This window comes from Archocentrus centrarchus, chromosome 3 (genome assembly GCF_007364275.1).
Source record: "Archocentrus centrarchus isolate MPI-CPG fArcCen1 chromosome 3, fArcCen1, whole genome shotgun sequence".
NCBI classification, from domain to species: domain Eukaryota; kingdom Metazoa; phylum Chordata; class Actinopteri; order Cichliformes; family Cichlidae; genus Archocentrus; species Archocentrus centrarchus.
The window spans coordinates 27,574,943-27,592,905 of record NC_044348.1 but is presented as its reverse complement, the minus strand read 5'-3'; the positions used below and the strand labels follow the sequence as shown (position 1 = coordinate 27,592,905).

Genomic DNA, 17,963 nt, shown 5'->3' with positions numbered 1-17,963 from the left:
GATTGATGGGTCAAGAAGAGTTGAAGTATTATCCCACAGGAAAAGTCTTTTTGGTTTCCTAAAATCTCTTCTCCATCCCTCAAGGTTTTGAAAAGATTATACAGAGAATAAATAAGTACAATCTAATAGATACATTTAAGGATCAACAATATGTGATCCTAAATGAGATAATACAAGAGTCAGTCTGTCTCAAAGCATTTTTTTTTTTAGCTAAAAATTTAGATAATTTTTAAACACACATACACACACAAAAAAAAACATTTATATATGCAGGTGTTAGTGCATAGGTTCCTGCAGAAAAAGAGTATTACTGTGTAGTCCACTGAATTACCTTCAAACATCAACACATGAATTTGGCATAGTTTTAGAAATAAAGAAAATTACTGTCTTTTAAATGAAGATCATTTTCACACCCCCCAGTACCTTGATTAACTTATCAGTTAAATATAACTCAATCTATATACAGTATTAATGAATGAAAAAAGGACAAAGCATAAATCAAATAAAGTGTACTATAGAGCTCTGAGTTACCCCATAAAGTGTCTTTTAAATCACAGTAAATGTAAAATCTTTGTAAAATTAAAAGTGAAACAGTGATGTCTGAAGACAGAAACAATGTCACAAATGAAGATAGTTTGTGTGTGTTTAGTTCAAAGGAGCACAGGAGGGTGTGATCAATCCTCACAAATTTGAAGGGAGTTTAGAGCGGACAGATTGAGGTTCTAGATCTGATGAAAAGGCAGCAGAGCCCCTCCGTAAAGACACGGCTGGGGAGGCCCCGGGGGAATGAGTCTGGTGAGGGTGCCCCGGAGACATCTGGATTGGAGGAGTCATGTGCTCTGGCACTGAGCTACAGGGTTTAGGTACAAGAGTAGGAGAGGAAAATGGAGAAGCATAATACCCAGGTTCTACAGAAGAGCAAGGAGTTTGGTGGCCTAAGGCCTGGGCCACCTCCTGGGGTAGAGATGGATGAGAGCTGGATAAAAGCTTTAGGTCCTCAGAAAAACGTCCCAGAGGAGAATCTCTCCCTGTTGTGTGTGGCTGGCTGGGAAGCTGTGAAGGAAGAGAATATTGAGGCATGAGCAAAGAACTGTGGGATCCTGTGACACTAGAAGGGTCGCTGTAGTGGAAAGTCCTGCCTGCCACTGGGCTTTGAACAGTGGGACTGGGTGCCACTGGGGTAAGGCAGGGAGAGGCGTTTGCTGAACCATACTGGGCCAGAGAAGCCAATGCAGACCTCTCCAGTGACATCTGCTGAGATAAGCAGCCAGATTGGAGGCCTACCAGGCTAGAATGGCTGAGGGAAGATGGGGAGCCCTCGGTAGGCTGCTGACTGTGCTGTCCTCTACTAGAGGATGGGGAGCCTTGTTGGGGGGACTGGAAAAGGTTTAATCCACTGCTAGTCCTGCCTCCTCCAGCAAACTGCTGCAGCGGAGCCACCTGAAGAGGCTTGGCAGATGGCTGGTTTTGGAGAAGCTGACCAGAAAGGGGATTATTAGATATAGGACTCTGGCAGCGAGAGGAACTAAGAAGTCCAGCGGTAATTCCACCAGGAATTCCTCCAACAGGGCAAGCTGTAGACCCTGCTATATGGCTTCCAACTGCACCACTTACTGCTCTGCCTATATGCCCTCCAATCACTCCTCCCCCTGTCCCACTTGAACCTCCTCCTATATGGCTAGTTGTTGATCCACCAGAAGTCCTCCCCAATGATCCCCCATGAGTCCCTTGAGTTGAATCACTAGAAAACCCTCCAAATGTTCCCCCTGAGGCTGCACCATAAACCAATCCCACTGATCCATCAGAAGCCCTCCCCAATGATCCTCCAGTGGTTGTCACTACCAGCGATTCTCCAGAACTGCCACCCACTGATCCCCCAGAAGCAATTCCTATTGATCCTCTGGAAGTCCCCCCCACTGATCTCTTGGCTGTATCAGTTATGGACCCACATGTAATGGGTACCACTGAGCCACCCGATGCCCCACCCGATAACCTGTTATAAGCAGCACCCACTGATCCCTCAGATACTCCCACCATGGTTTCCCCTGAGATCACTCCTACTGATCCGCCAATAGCTCCTCCCAACCCAAAGTGCCCACCAGGAGTTACTTCTGACACCCCAGTCGTAAAGTCCTCTCCAGCCCAGGCAGTGTCCCCTCCAGTGGCTCCTTCCACAAAACCTCCAACTGCTCCACCCGAAGACCACCCTGTAGCACCACCACAAGCTCCAGCTACACTTCCACTTAGTCCTGACCCTGTGCTTCCACCTATAGATCCTTGATGAAAGAGATTTGATAGCGGTGGTGTTCCAGAGCGAAAGGATTGTTGATTTTGTGGTTGAGGGTGTAGCTGGGCCATACTAGATGAAGGTGAACCAGCAGACGAGAACTGACCAAAGGGGAACACAGAGGTTCCTCCTCCACTGGACCCAGCCCCAGACCCACAAAATCCTCGCTGGACTCCGCTACCTGAAGCATGCTGGCTAGAACCAGTTGCCCCTGAATCGGATGTAATTTGCTGGGCCCGGAAAGAGGCCAGTAATTGCATGTCCATCCCAGTGTGCAGCTTGGAAGGTGTGCTAGAAGGAGAGTCCCCAGCAGAGCCAGGTGATGTGGATGAAGGAACAAATGTGTGAAACTTTTTAAGTCGGCTGGGAGGGTCCTTTAGAGAACCCAGGACAGAAACTGGAGGTCTGAAGAGAGTTGGTGGGAGGTGAGGATGACGTGTCAGGGCGATGGCTACAGACGTGGTGGCGGCTGCTGCCTGGAGAGGTGCCTGGATGAGTGGGGCCCAGATGACAGGGGTAGGTGAGGGAGGTGTCTGTGGTGGGGCATTCTGCATGAGGTGTGCACAGTGGGCCATGTCCCTGTCATGCTGCACAATCTGCTGGATGATCTCATTCTCCTGGTAGTTGAGTACACCAGAGCTGAGGTCGTGTTGCACCTTGTGCTGCAGGATGGAGTTTTTCTTGCCTTTAAGAAAACGTGTCCACACAAACACAAAAAAGAGACACAGAGACAACAAGAGTGAAAAGTAAGAGAAGAAAGATTATTCCAACAACCCTTTCTAAAAGAAAACATAGGACCTGGTAAAGAAAAATTATAAGTACCTGAAAATTACAAGTGGCAAAAGGTTGGAGAAAAGATTCAATAAAGAAGAAGGGCATGGGGCAGAATGGGAAAGACAAAAAAAAAAACAAAAAAAAACAGAAAACAGAATAAGACAACAACAAAAGACAGGTGGGAGGATATAATTACCCAGAGACAAAAACCCAGGATGCATGACAACCTAAGGTGTAGCTGGTATGTTACATTAGCTTCTACTGTAATTTCCTAGTTAAAAAAGGAGAAATCTTAAAGCAAAAATGGTAACACAAGATGCAGGCTCAAGACTGTGAACTGCACTGAGCTCCTAAAACTATACCTTTGGTGCCATATTTTCTTTCTATTATTGGCTGTAAATATCAAATAATCGTTGTAAAAAAAAACTGAATAATCTTTGTTCTATGTTCATTTGTCCAATTGACTAGTGTTTGCTCCTAGCTGTTTGTGCTCTGTCACTTTTCACTCTAGGAATACGTGTACTTTGAAGTGTGAGGTGTGCACAAGGTCAAAGAGGTAAGTTTAGAGTCACCATGGCAGGCATATAAACTGCTGAACCACCCTCTTAACAAAATGTGCACAACCCAGATGCTAAAGTCCATTAATCATTGCTGAATGGTTGTGCTAGCAGGGACAGGGTTAATTGATATGAGTGCCATTTTCAATTTGGTGTTAACAAAAGGTTGTGAAATCTGATGATATTGCAAATGCTATAAGCCCCAGATCAATTTGTCCAACTATATCCAGCCTGACCTGGTACCACCTGACCTTTTATTACCTGCACACCTCAAATCAGATTGTGCCAAGTCCATCAAGAGAGTAATTAATTTAAGGATCTCTGCTGTATCAGTTACTTTGTTAGGAAATAAGGGTGAACATAAACATCAAGCCCAAGAGATGGGATGGATGCAGAAGACCATTTCAGAGAAACATAACTATCGGCCCACCACATCTTTTTCAAAGCAGCCATTTTCTACAAAGAGACCCCCTGAAGCAATTTCTCTATCTTCCATTCTAAACATAGCTGAGGATAAAACAGAGGATGCAGTGAAGGCTGAGTGATGATACAGGCATGCATTTCATTGTGAATTTTTCATCTGCCTGGGCTGAGCCTGGGAACAGTGATGGATATGGAGAGAATATCAATTGTATGCGTAAGAGAATTCACAGAGGGATTTTCAAACCAGAGCTCTATCTGCATGTTTATATGCAGATGACTTTGAAAGTAATTTCAGTCATTGAGTATCAGTGAGAACATTTTTATAGTCCTTAAGCTTTCTCTGAGAGCTCCAGTTCTGGTTTGAAAATGTTTGTTCTCCTGATGCAAATGCCATCAAATCTCACTAACTGGAAATAATGTATGTAGCATTGGTTTGCACAATGGCCTAAATAGATGAGACTGGATGCAATTTCAGTCATAAAACGTTATTTTTCTCACCAATACGGTCCAGTCGGTCCAGAGCAACAGTCTCAAAAGCCCTTCTCATCATAGGATACTCCTCCAGTACCTCATTGAAGTTGTCAACAGACAGTGAGTACAAACGACAGTACGTGTCAGCTCGGACGCTGGCTGTCCTTCTGCCCCGAGTGAGCAAACAAATCTCTGCAATAAAACACAACAGAAATGTCACAGTTATGTTCTGGGGTTTAAATCTGGAGCTCACCTGTCTTTTAACATATTAAAAAAAAAAATACCTGTGGTAGTACTATACAAGACCTCCTTTCTGCATAAAATGCATGTTACAAAATACACATCATAAAAGGCAAATATGTTTTCGCATACAAATAAACGTATCATCAATTTTCCATCCATATAGCAGAAGAAAAATCCTTGTATCCTTGTTAAATAAATAACAGATACTAATATAAACCATTTATTTATTATTTTCTGAAATATATAATTTCATGACTTTTGTGACTTTTTCTGAAAATGCAGTATGCAAAGTGTTGCACATAATTTAACACTAAAGGTTTCCTTTTATGGCATTAAAAAATAGATCTTATTGCACAGCACTTAAAGTTTTCTGTTTTTTTTTTTTTCCAAGTTCATGTGTCTCCCGGTCCCTATCTGCCAGCACTGCTCAGGAAAACGAATGATCCATTTAATAAGCTGCCCTACTGTAGAGCTCCAGCACACAGAACTGTGTGTGGGTGCAAATATGTCTCTGCTGCATGAAGAGCTTGTTTATTTAAGTGGCATGTGTCTGCAGAAGAGCCTGAGTCTCCACATCATGATATGTTTGCATGTAGGTTGCACTTATAAACCCAATATCCAGCTCATTCTTATATGCATGTTCTCAAAAAAGTGCACTTTCCCAAACCCCTCATCCTTTATCAGATCAAACTGTTAAAGAAAACCACAAGAATAGTTTGACGTTCAACTATAAATTTATTTACCTTCTTTGTTGTTTGCTTTTATTTTACTTGTTAATGTGTAAGATTTTGTTTTTATGCACATTAAAAATCTCTTTCCCCAAAATGGAGAAAATGTCAGTTAAATATATATTTTTTTTAAATAAGCATGTGTAGCTCTCTGTGATGTGCCAGTTTTTATTTGTGGGTGTAATGACAGCAATCTGTGTGTGTGTGTGTGTGTGTGTGTGTGTGTGTGTGTGTGTGTGTGTGTGTGTGTGTGTGTGTGTGTGTGTGTGTGTGCGTGCGTGCGTGCGCGTGCGTGCGTGCGTGCGTGCATGCGTGCATTATAAAGTTAGCACAAAAAGTCAGCAAATTTGTGTTTGGTCAATTATTTCTTTATTGTAACAATGCTTCTTGGCAATAAACTTTATACCATTGGAAAGCCTCTTTATTTCCCCTTAAATGGTGCCACATTTATAAGGACAATGGATTTGTGGGTTGAGCAGCAGAGTTGAGTGTGTGGGTTGCGCCCATGAAAAACTGTCCAAATCTTCTACGCAAAAGCCAAACAGCTCCTGATTTCCTAACACTTATTGTCCTCTGGGGTCAAAAAAGACCCCACTTGGTTTGACTTCTTTTTGACCCTATATTACAACAGATGTTACTAAATTCAATAAAAATGCAAAATTCAATCAAATTACTTCAAATTGATTCTAATCATAAAGCGCATAGTATTGAACAACCCCTCTTATTTTCAGATCATTTGAGGAATGCAAAACATATTTTGATAGCAATAGATTTCAACTGGGGTCAAAAAAGACCCAAGGACATTATGAGGGTTAACTCTAGTCTTGAGCTCCTGGTACACCAAGCAGGCTTGTCATCACTGGAAGTGATCTCAATGCAGAGAGATAATGAGATGAGATTCTGCAACCAGTGGCAATCCCATATCTCCACAGATGACAACACTCGCCCCCAAAGAGCAGGGTTTATCAGAGACTACCTCCAGAATTTGGGAGTGGACAGGATGGGATGGCCTGCCTGCAGTCCTGACGTCAGCCTCCTTAAACACTTGTGGGATCAGCTTGGGCACACTGTTTGTACCAGAGTGACCAACACAACCACACTGGGTGATTTGGGACAAAGGTTGAAGAATGGGGATGCTATCCCACAGCACTGTGTAACCAAGCTGGTGACCAGGCTGTTGTGCAAAGTAAAATAAAATTGTTTGCAAATGTACAGAATAGATAGGATTGAACTGCATAGATCAGCTGATACATTGGGTTGTTGCCACCTATACCTGATTTTATCATACCCTGGAAAAAGAGCTCATTAACCTAAAATGAAAGCTTTCATGGAGTGATATAAGTTGTCAGTGACAGATGTTGATAAGCACATATACTATATGAGAGACTGATGTGGTCACTGTAACATTGCCAATTAGTTAGTGAAATAAAAAAGTAAGAACTAAAATAGGAATAGAGTGAAAATGCCATTTGTCCTACCTTTCCACATATAGGAAGTTAGTGCAATTGTGCATCTCTATATAATAAAAGCCAAAAAAACACACTAAAAGTTGACAGTAAATTTCACAAACTACTGCACAGAGACTGCATTGACTTGCATTAGACTGCATAAGGCCCTGTATTCTTCTGGTCACTGAGTGTAAAGTGGTTATGATTGTGTGCAGTGGTTTGAAAATTGAGACAAGGGAACTAATGAAGAGAGAATGCATGATTTGGCAGGACTGTTTGTGTGTGTAGGAGTGTGAATAGACAATAGCTAAGTTAGTAAGAGAGGTGAGTGGATGAGACAGTAAAACAACTGTGTAGGTACAAATTTTGTTTGCAGATGTGTTGTGTGTGTGTGTGTGTGTGTGTGTGTGTGTGTGTGTGTGTGTGCGTGCGTGTGTGTGTGTGTGTATGTGTGTGTGTGTGTGTGTGTATGTGTGTGTGTCCTGGCAGGGCAGCCCTGGCTATAGCTGTGCTAGGGGTCCATTTCCCACAGCATTGCTCCAATAATCCCCTCTGGAGAGGAGTGCCACAGCTCTGTATTAAATCCTCTTGTTCTATGGCTTTCTGGATGAAGCCAACATTGACGGGGTGAGGTATTGAGCTACAATGAGCACTCAGGCCTCTTATAACTGTTTTTGCTGAAAGAGAGGGACGTCAAAGCACAGTTTCATCTGAACTGCAAGTGCAATGTAAATAAATAAATAAATAAATGCCAAAGCCAAATAAGATTAGTGGCAATCTTTGCTTGCTAAGAAGTTAAATGCAGTACTTTGAAGCTCAACATTAAATATTAAGAATTTTAACACTGGAAGCATCTGGGCCCACTAAGAAGCTGTTATGATTATAAAGATATTCCCAAAAGAAAGACAAAGGACTCTGTGAAGAACAAAAGAAGAGCCAACATAAGCTAGCAGCTGGGGCATATGAACTCCTCTGTGATGACAAGTCAGAAATTTTACATTAAATACAAACATTAATTCTGTTGCATTTATATATATATATATATATATATATATATATGTGTGTGTGTGTGTGTGTGTGTGTGTGTGTGTGTGTGTGTGTGTGTGTGTGTGTGTGTGTGCGTGCGTGTTTCATTTGAACACTTTTGGTCTCCACTAAAATGTAAAACACAAAATATGTTACACTGGTGAGCACTTCTGCACTCTCTTTCAACATGAGACTGCTTTTGCTGATGGTTCGTAAGCTACATTCAATTTATTTATGAATGCTCTAGTCCCACTGCTTACTCACATCTCTGACTCATCGCAATACTCCCCAAATCCTGCATGAACTCATTGAACAGGCTTAGATGGTGTAGCTCTGCCTGTGTTCTGTGAGGGGCATGTATTTTCTCTTCAAAATGACTGCTGCTTCTACAAGTACCCATTACTGTGTGGTCTTTATAAATGATGAGATAATTCTTAATTGGTCCAAATTCTGGGCTTTGTTATCCAAAATGAGCAGAGCTATAATATCATTATCATACAAAATAGTTGACTTGCTGTGATTAAAATATGACAAATAGGTAGTGTTTTTTTTTTGTTTTTTTTTTTTACATTACTAGCAAAATGGGATTTTTAATAAAAAAAATGAGAAAATGCAGGTGCAAGGCTGCTACTTTGCAATGTAAGACTAAATTAATAAACCTTGTTGTTCTTCCGCTTCTCTGTTTTGTTCTGCTTTTATCAAACCTAGCAGTTCTACTTGTTTCCAAAACTGTACTTGGGCACGTTAATGCTGAAGACACAACATTTTACCACTGCGATGATGCAGTCCTTTATCAAACTTAACTGACAATGTAGTCATTAAAATTGAATGATGCTAATTAAAATTGGATGTTGCTCTGCTGAATGAGGACAAAGACATCACCCAGTGGAAGACCATGTGTGTTCACCAAGGTCAAGGCACACATGGTCTTCTGTTGGATGATGCAGCCCACATGTCCCAGGCTCTTAGTACAGGGAAGATGGCTCCCCTGGGTCCCTCCACAAGCTCTCAAAGAGGAGAGCAGATTGAGTGTGTGGGTAAAAGAGCAAGAAAGGTAGAAATACAGAAAAATGCACTGGGAAAAAAAATTAATTGGCTAAAATACCACTGCATACAATTAGAATATATAATACCCAGTTGTTCCCTTAAATCCAGATATCACTTTAAGAGAAAATCTAACTAGGAAAATATAAAAAATGTTCAGTTTGTTATTGTGCATTGTCCACCCAAGCCTTAACCAAAGTGTTTATTACAGAATAACAAGCAATTGTAGGTGATTTTTAAATGTTGGGAATGACAGCACTGCATTAATACTAAACATTCATGATTAGGCTTAAGTAGCTACTCTTAAAACATTTTAATCACACTCACAACCTTCCTTCATTCTGACATATGGAATACAAACTGAACATATGTCTGTGTAGATTCTCAGTCATCCAGGTCATAGTAGTCTCTGGAGCTTGAAAAAGTCACCTTTTTTCAGACTGAACATCTAATATCCATCCATTTTCTTAACTGCTTATCCAGGTCAGGGCTGCAGAGTGTCTAGAGCCTATCCCGGTTCTCTGGCTAACAGAGAGACAGACAAACATTCACACTCACATTGTAACCTACAGCCAATTTAGAATCAACAGTTAAACTAACATGCATGTCTTTGGACTGGGGGAGGAAGCCAGAGTAATCAGAGATAACCCACGCAGACACAGGGAGAACATGCAACCTCCACTCAGAAAGGCCTCCGCCAGCCACTGGATCCGAGCTCAAGCACTTCTTGCTGTGATTCACCCCCATTTCCTACAGACCCTGATTTGTTTGACAAGTGGAACAAATTAATGGGGTAAAGGAACGACACTAGAGGGGGTTTAAGTCATCTTTAAGACTGATACTTTTCACCTTCTACATGCCTTCCTTAGCCAGTTATTATTAGTTATTACTAGCCTACGGTGCCTTTTCGTTTTGCTCGAGTATGGCACAGACACGTATGGTTAATTTATCTTGTTAGTCTTAATATCTTCATTAAACTACTGTACATAGTCAGATGGCAAATATTTGGTTGTTTATAAGAACTTAACAACAGCATGATAAATACATGTAACAATGATATATGCGTATACATACATTTATTCATCTCCTCATCATTTTTGACTAGGTATGTAATTTAACTCACATATAAAACAAGTTTCAAGGAACCTGAAGAACCAGCCTAGGTTCCTAAAGCTTTTAGCCGCTGGGTCAGGCACCCCGGATGGAAAATGTCCCAGCTCTTACAAGGACAGCCACGATAAACGCTCAGTGGCTAGCAAACAAATCACTTCTTTTGAACAACTTTTTCAATTTCCACATGTAGAATTTCTTATGAAAACTGCCCGAGTGTTGTGGAGTCAAGCTCGTTTTCAGACGTATTACTATGAAACTGGACGGTACTACATCTGACTACTGGACGAGGAGGAGGAGTTGCCTAAAGTTTTCACTTTAGGTAACTCTACCTTTGAAGTGAATATGTTCAAGGTGGATTTTCCTTACCCAGTACTGTGGGCTGTGAGTTACCAACCACCTAAACATAACAAGGATATTCATCAATTACTTATCTGATTTCTTGACTGAAATTATGGCAAAATATGGCAGTGTTTAATCATTGGAGGTTTTACTATTCACGTCTGCGTCTGCTGTCCTCCTAAGTTGTCGGTTAAAGACTTTCTAAGACATTTGTTTTTCCTCTTTTAATCTTTTAGGTCTTAAGCATGGGCGCATATTAAGGCTTCTTTTAACTTTTAGTCTACCCATTTATGCAATGCAGTTTTCGGTGATTGCATGCCTGCATTACTTGAGAGCTCTCTCCCCTGTCATACTGCAATACCATCTGCTCCAGCTCGTTCCTGCTCTGTACTTAACTCTTCTTTTGCTGTACTATGGTTCTCTGGTGCTCATGTTGCTCAAAACCAACCACAACCCACCCTTTGTTTCAATACTGAGCTGACCTCGGTTCATTCTACTTCTCAAAATATTCTGGATACTGTCACATCATTGAAAATCTCGTATCTAAATCGAAACCTGAATCATCACTGAATGACACACACTCACGCTACCAGACGAGAATATAGCAAAGCTGAATGCAAGTGGAAAAAAAAAAAAAGACAAGTTCCAGCTGTCTTTTGACATTTCAAGGGACAGCTGTTATAGCAGAATGTTGTCAAAGCTAAAAAGGCAATATATTTTCCTCAAATGACAAGCCTTCTTTTTGGAACCATCAATGATGTTTTTAATATGCTCAATCTGCTTGTCATGATGGCTGCTCTACAACCTGAGAAAATTAAAATAACAAACAAAACCCCACCAACCTGGACAACATATGTCCTCTCTGATTGCCAACCAATTTCCAACCCCTTCTCACTTGATTCCTGTGGTTCCCTGTTTGTCTGTGTACTGTACATGTTTTTCTTGGGTTTAGCCGCTCCCTTCAGCTCCTGACGTACATATGCATCATTATAAGCTTCTGTAGTTTATCAAACCTAAGTTTCCTGCCAGTATATGCCAGAATGCTCTCTAACCCACAGTTGTAGCTATGGTCAGGTTGGTACATTAGATTTTACATTGTGTACCAGCCAACATACTTTGCTTCCTGTTTGCCAGCCTGTTTTTTTGTTTCTTTGTTAAGCTACTTAACACGAGTCATTCAAGCATAAAAAAGGCACCTTACTCAAGGGAAGAACCAGTGTTGTGTCTACACATAATACATAAGGTACAAGTAATGAATGTAAGTTAATACAACTTCTGCCCTTTGAATGTGCTTTTAAATAGGTTTAAGTCTGAGTGTGCATCTATCTGCATGATGTTTACATGTGTATGGTTATACCTGCCTTTTTCTATGCTTATAAGCGCGCATGTGTATGTATGTGTGTGAACGTGAATGAATTAATGAATATGAGCAGGCCTCCTTGGTCTGTGATAAAGAATTTGTGTCCTGCAGCCTGGTGTGGCAAAGCTCACCTGGACTCTGAGTCTTGCTGTCAGCTCCCATCTCCCTTCCCGACACTGCTCCCAGCCTACAGAGCGGACACACTCTGACCTTTGGAACATCCACAATGGGCTCACTGATTCCCAGTGACATGTAATGTTAACTCCCTCACAGCATTAACATAGCCACACGAACACCTTCTGTTTGGCTAGCAACCACAGACAGGTAGGCAATTTCTGGAGTTTTTCTGCAGCATCATGGCTGATGCTGAGGTCCTGTTAGATCTCATCGTCTCTTTTTCAACCGCTTGAACTTAAGCTGGGTGATTTTTACAGCACTGCGCAAAAGTCTTGAGCCACCCCTCATTTCTTTTTGTTGTACTTCCAAAGAGCCAGACTTTCCTGTAATTTTTTAAATGGTCTTGAGCAATAGTTCTCCAGGCTTTCTGAAGGTCTGTCAAAGTTTTTCTATTGACATTTCACTCATTTTTAGTCTAGTACTTGTACCTGACCATTTTTAGAGAAAGGTTTTTCTTTTGTTTGTTTGCTTATTAAGGTACTTAACACTGAATTCAAACAGGATTGGTGCTGGAGCACAACAAACCCCATCCCCGGCACTCATTTTAGCTGATTTGAACGTTGTCCGTCTCACAAATATGTCAATCTCCAAACATTATCTATGCCCATAAATTTCCAAGGTTTAAAAAGCTGAAGTGAAATAACTTTAACTTTATGGTCATTTTCATTTTTTGTAAACGATTTATCTCTTATAATGAGAAAATACTAAATTTGACAGGTGGGCGCTAATATGGGAATTGAGTGATCGGATTGATAGAGTCAAAAGTTGTGTCAAATATTCACGTATCTGGATCACATCCCAATCAAATGTTACATGAACAATAATGATTTGCTTCTTACTGCAACAAATGAGGATGATGTGCCTTTTTCAGCTCCACATGGGCAAAAATATGTGTCAAATGGAGTTTCCCCATGTAAAATTCAAGTAGGCTGCAAATCCAGATAATAATTGGCCGTTTTTGACTACTTTTGATTTTACCTTTATATTTCACCTTAAAAACTGTTGACCTTGCCTTGTTTCTTAACATTTTTTTCAGCACAACCTCGTGGGAATGTACAATTATTTTTTTCATTTTGACATATTAACACACTGGACCTAAAAATTCGTACTTTCAATACAAATTGAAATGGAGGCTCACCGTGGCTGCATCTTGGTGATACATCAAATTAAATCGACAGTGTAATTTGGACATGGACTCCAGAGGGCCAGAGAAAATAATTTTATTTTCAGGTTTTTTTTGTATTTATTTATTTTTTTTTTTTTTTAAACTTTGACCCAATTATTGCAAAAAATTAATCAGGTGGTCTGGGGGTCGCTGGCCATCTTTTATATAAATTCGGTATAAATCAGACCAATTTTGCTGTACTCTTGCTTTAATATTACAAACAAACAGACAAACATCCAAAAACAATACCCCACTCCACAGTTACCAGTGGTGTTTCTATACACAAAACATACAACTTAACAAAAAACAATTTTAAATCGTATCTATAAGCACTTTGTTACTAGCAACCTGTTGTAAAGCCATACAATTTGTTCCATTTCTTTATATGGATCTACAAGAAATGCTGAAGATTACGCAGTTTGACATAAAATGCTATTGGTACACCAATTTAGTGAATCCAAACGAGCCATTAGGTAAAAAATTTGGCATGTCTCTGCATGCTATGACCTTAAAAAAATCTGAGGAAACTGGAAAAATGGAGGACAAAAGAAGAAGTGGCAGGCCTAAAAAATATCACCAGCATTACCTGTCCTTTAGAAATAGGGAAAAAATAAAATAAAATCCAGCAAAAACCTGACACAGGACCTGAGGACCTGAGCATCTGGCCCTTCAGTTGATCCAGCTACTGTTCACTGAGGCCTCATCAGAAATGGCCTTAATAGAAGGCTGGCTGTCAAGAAGCCAATCTTAAGGAAGGGAACAGGGGGAAATAATGTCCAGTTCTCAAATGGTCATGATTTGAGGTCAGAAAAAAGGTCTAAAAGAGTTGAAGCTGTGTTGAAGAACAAAGGTGGCTGCAACAAATATTGACAGGTCATTGGAATTGTACAACCTCTGTTTTTGCCTCATATACTGTAGTTCCATGTATGTTTGCATGTACTTTTGCAGAGTACTGTAAGTTGGTGAGTTGAAAAAGGCACACTAAAGAAGATTGAAATACAAATCTCCAAAAAAAAAAAGAAAGAAAGAAAGCTTGGACCTATAAGAGCATGGACACAGGACCTCTTTGGTTGTTCTGTGGTGCCAGAAACAACAGGGTAACCCAGTGATGTTGGCAGTAAACCCTGTGGGTCCTAATGATTATGCTTATTCTGCAAATCTTTTGAATGATCCATTAGTTTGGGATCTGGGGACTTAGAATGCTTGGTCAGTGCCTTGAGTTTGCTGAAGTCCTCAAACCTTTCCAGGGTTAATTTCTGTAGTATGGTGGGGCATACTGTCCTACTGAAAGAGGCCAATGCTGTTGGGGGTGCTGTTGCCATGGGTATTTCTGCTTGGTCTGCAATAATGTTTTAGGTGGGTGGCACATACTGTATCAGAGTAACATGAACATGAAGTTTAGGATTCATGGTTTCCCAGCAGAACTTCTTGGTGTTATACACCTCACCTGTCAGTGGTTTGAATGCTGTGGCTAATCAGTGTACAATATTGTGGCATTACATCATATTCCCAATTGATAGCACGGCACCCTTAGTGTATGAATGATGCAGCCCAACCATGTGTCATAGCACATTATGTCATACCACATCTTACAATGTGAGAAAACACAGCAATATATCACCCTATCCTGTCCTGTGCTGTCCTATCCTATCCTATCCTATCCTATCCTATCCTATCCTATCCTATCCTATCCTATCCTATCCTATCCTATCCTATCCTATCCTATCCTATCCAACCTGTATTAATTATAGTTACTCTATATAGATTATCCCCCATTTTGTCACTCAGTCAGAAGAAGAGCTGCAGAGGTGTTAGCTGGGTTAAGGACTCAAGGATTACCTGGGCCTTTGCTGCTGCCAGCCCCTTGCACTGACTCACTCGGTCAGGCTGGTCATTTGGCAGCTATATAGTACAGCCAGTCTGAACACAGACAGTTGGGTCGAGGGTGGGGGGAAAGAATTGAGAGTGAGAATAAATGGGAGGGTATTAGTTCCTTAACCTAGGATTTCACAAGACTACGGATTTAGAAAGCACCATTTACAGAGAACCACTCAGAGTGAGTAAAGCCAAAAGATGACAGAGGAGATTGAAAACTGTGCAGTCAACTCGCTCCCCCATCCCCTCTCTCTCTGACCCTTTTTTTTCCCAACCAGCTCAGAGCTACTACAAACCACGCACTAAGAGGCAAAGTGAGCCATCTTAGAGGTGCAGTCAAAGGCAGCTTTTGATGAGCACCTCTGACTGGCATGCACGATTACCACAAGGTCACTGATCTCTACTCTAACCAAGAGAGACCCACAGTCTGCACTGGCAACACTGCAGGCAACAAAGGATGAACTGTAAGAACACAATAACCTCCCTAGCCTGGGCACTAATAGGGTAGCAGAGATGCTGTTCAGATAAGTGTTTCAATATTGAACTATAAGGAGAGAAAGAGGCAAGTGGAGGGTTGTGGTGGCGGGTGCATGTTTTCTTTTTGAGCCCAGAGCAGCATCCAGAGAACAGCCTTGGCACTGATCCATGTGTCCCTTGGCGTTAGTGCTGCAGTCACATTACATTTCCCCTCTCAACTGGATTGCTGTGTGCCCAGCCGACGCTCCCATCCAGGACATGTCGTGTCCACTTTAGACTTTAGGCTCTGTGGCTCGACCTAATCCAACAGCTAACAAACTGGAGCGGACTGCTGAGTATATAATTGTGTAAATAATTCAGATTGTCCATAACTGAATGAGTTACATGTAGGGTATTTGAGTTTGTTGAGATGCTAATGAGCAAATACACATGCCATTTGTTGTACTGCAAACTGGAGCCCACTGACAATGACACAGTTTGACAAAAAGAAGAACATTTCAGCAACTGGACAGTTTCTGTTTCTCATTCATATACTCAGACAGTCACAAAATATCACAATCTATGCACGGTAGATGTCCATATTTCTGTTCAGTCACAAAGAAAAAATAATGTTCATTGCTTTTAAAATCATGTTTGCTGATACTGACAGCCAAACTGAAACCCACATGTGCCACACACGCCCCGTACTGATCCTGCACCAATTAATTTCATGAATGACTAACTCATGTTTGGTAACAAACTCCCAGTGGCTCTAGGCGTACCTCACTAACCCCCACCCTTACACCCCCAGAAAAGTGGCGCTGCCAGCAATAGTTACAGGATAATGGAGTCAAAAGCCTTGTGCCTATATTACATGAGAGGGAAAATAATTACAGATCCAAGACTTAAGATTAAAACAAGCAAGCCAATTTTTGCTTCAGAATCAGTGCTTTTGCATTTTTGTGTGTTGTGATACTTATGTTTACTTAAGGGCAAAAGAACCTAAATGCAGATGCATTTACTCTAATGCACTTAAATGAAATTGTCCTTTTGGATAGCTTTGACTGGGCATCTTCAAGTGGCCAAGCTTTCACACAAACTGTGCCATTACTGGAATACATGTGCTGGAAACAAGCCTTTAAGCAGATTGAATATTTCTCTGAATCTGAAGTCTGTCTTGCTGAAGAGGGCCCAACGGCGGGAACATTTTGGAGAACATTTGAGACAAAATGGCCCTAGAGAGAGCTGGGGCCATGTTGTTGAAAATGTTGATTAGTTTTGGCATGTGCAGAGATAGATTGCCTGCCATCTTTTCATTATTTCTCTGGAACCCCCTGGAGAGAGGGCATGGAGATGGACTTGAACAGGCAAGGCGTAATTAAACTTCTGCAGGCAGGTCATGTGCTGTTAATGCTTTGCCACCACTTCTAATTACTTAACAGTATAGTCTAAATGATATGCTGTCACTGGGCAAATTAATTGGTATTTGGTGAGGGCAGTATGGCAGCATTGTCTCCTACATGTGTCATTGGCTCTTTGGGACCAAGAGAAGGCTAAGCATTATCTGACCCTGATTAAGAACATAACATAGAGTTAAGTGCATAACAACTATGGGTTATAGTAGCCCTAAAGCATACAGAGTTGATAGTGTGTAATTTCACAGATTCCTGACCTCTTTGACATTACAGTGCATATTTCTTAAGTTGCACTACAGCAAGTACTGTTTTTATAATTTGGATATGCCCTACATTTAAGAGGCAGCTCATGATGTGAATTAAGGGAAAGGTCCTGCATAAACCATGAAGCTGAATATTTAAGTGAGGTGACAAGTAATGCATAACATACCACTTCAAGCTCACAATGTGCTAATATTAGACCCAGAATAGCTCTATCCAAATGCTACTGCATCACAAATAAAAATTAAATCCCAGGCCAACCTCTTAAAGTGCTTAAGGATAGCATTATTAATATTAAAAGAGACTAGATTTAAGCGCCATAGAAAGGTGTGTGTTAAAGCATGCGACCTTTGAGTTTGGCTGCCTGTACCAGCACCAGCTCATCTTACCCCCAAAGTAGGAGCCGTCCGAAAGCTTGGTCTCTTTATTGCCTTTGGTTAGAACACTGACAACCCCATGTTGTATGAAGTACATTTTCTTTCCAATGGTGCCTTCTCGGATGATGTAATCACCAGGCTGGAACACCTCAAACTTCAGCTTGGTGAGCATAGAGGTGACAAAGTTGGGGTCAGCGTTGGCAAATAGAGGCATAGATGCCACCAGCTTTCGACAGTTAAAGTTGATAATTTCCTGTTTGAACAGAGAGAGATTAAAAACAGCAGTTAGAAACAATGGCAAAGCAGAGCTGTGGCTTTACAAAATGCACTGACTCGTCACAGTGTTGGGATATTAGAGCAACAACAGGAAAGATATCAGCTGTGCAGACATGCATTTACTTTTTTCTAAGCCCTTCTCAGTTTT

The 17,963-nt window shown here is 41.1% G+C and overlaps 1 protein-coding gene across 1 annotated transcript in view; it reads right to left on the bottom strand.

Annotated features, from left to right (window-relative positions):
- Positions 1 to 496: 496 nt before the first annotated feature.
- The window catches only part of hcn4 (hyperpolarization activated cyclic nucleotide-gated potassium channel 4), a 74,437-nt gene continuing 56,970 nt past the window's right edge, over positions 497 to 17,963 (bottom strand). The window contains exons 6-8 of the mRNA XM_030726102.1: positions 17,552 to 17,792; positions 4,540 to 4,704; positions 497 to 2,972 (exon numbers count right to left, since the gene is read on the bottom strand). Of these exons, the coding sequence (XP_030581962.1) occupies positions 682 to 2,972; positions 4,540 to 4,704; positions 17,552 to 17,792 (2,697 nt within the window). The 3' untranslated portion in view covers positions 497 to 681. The remainder of the gene's footprint in view (positions 2,973 to 4,539; positions 4,705 to 17,551; positions 17,793 to 17,963) is intronic.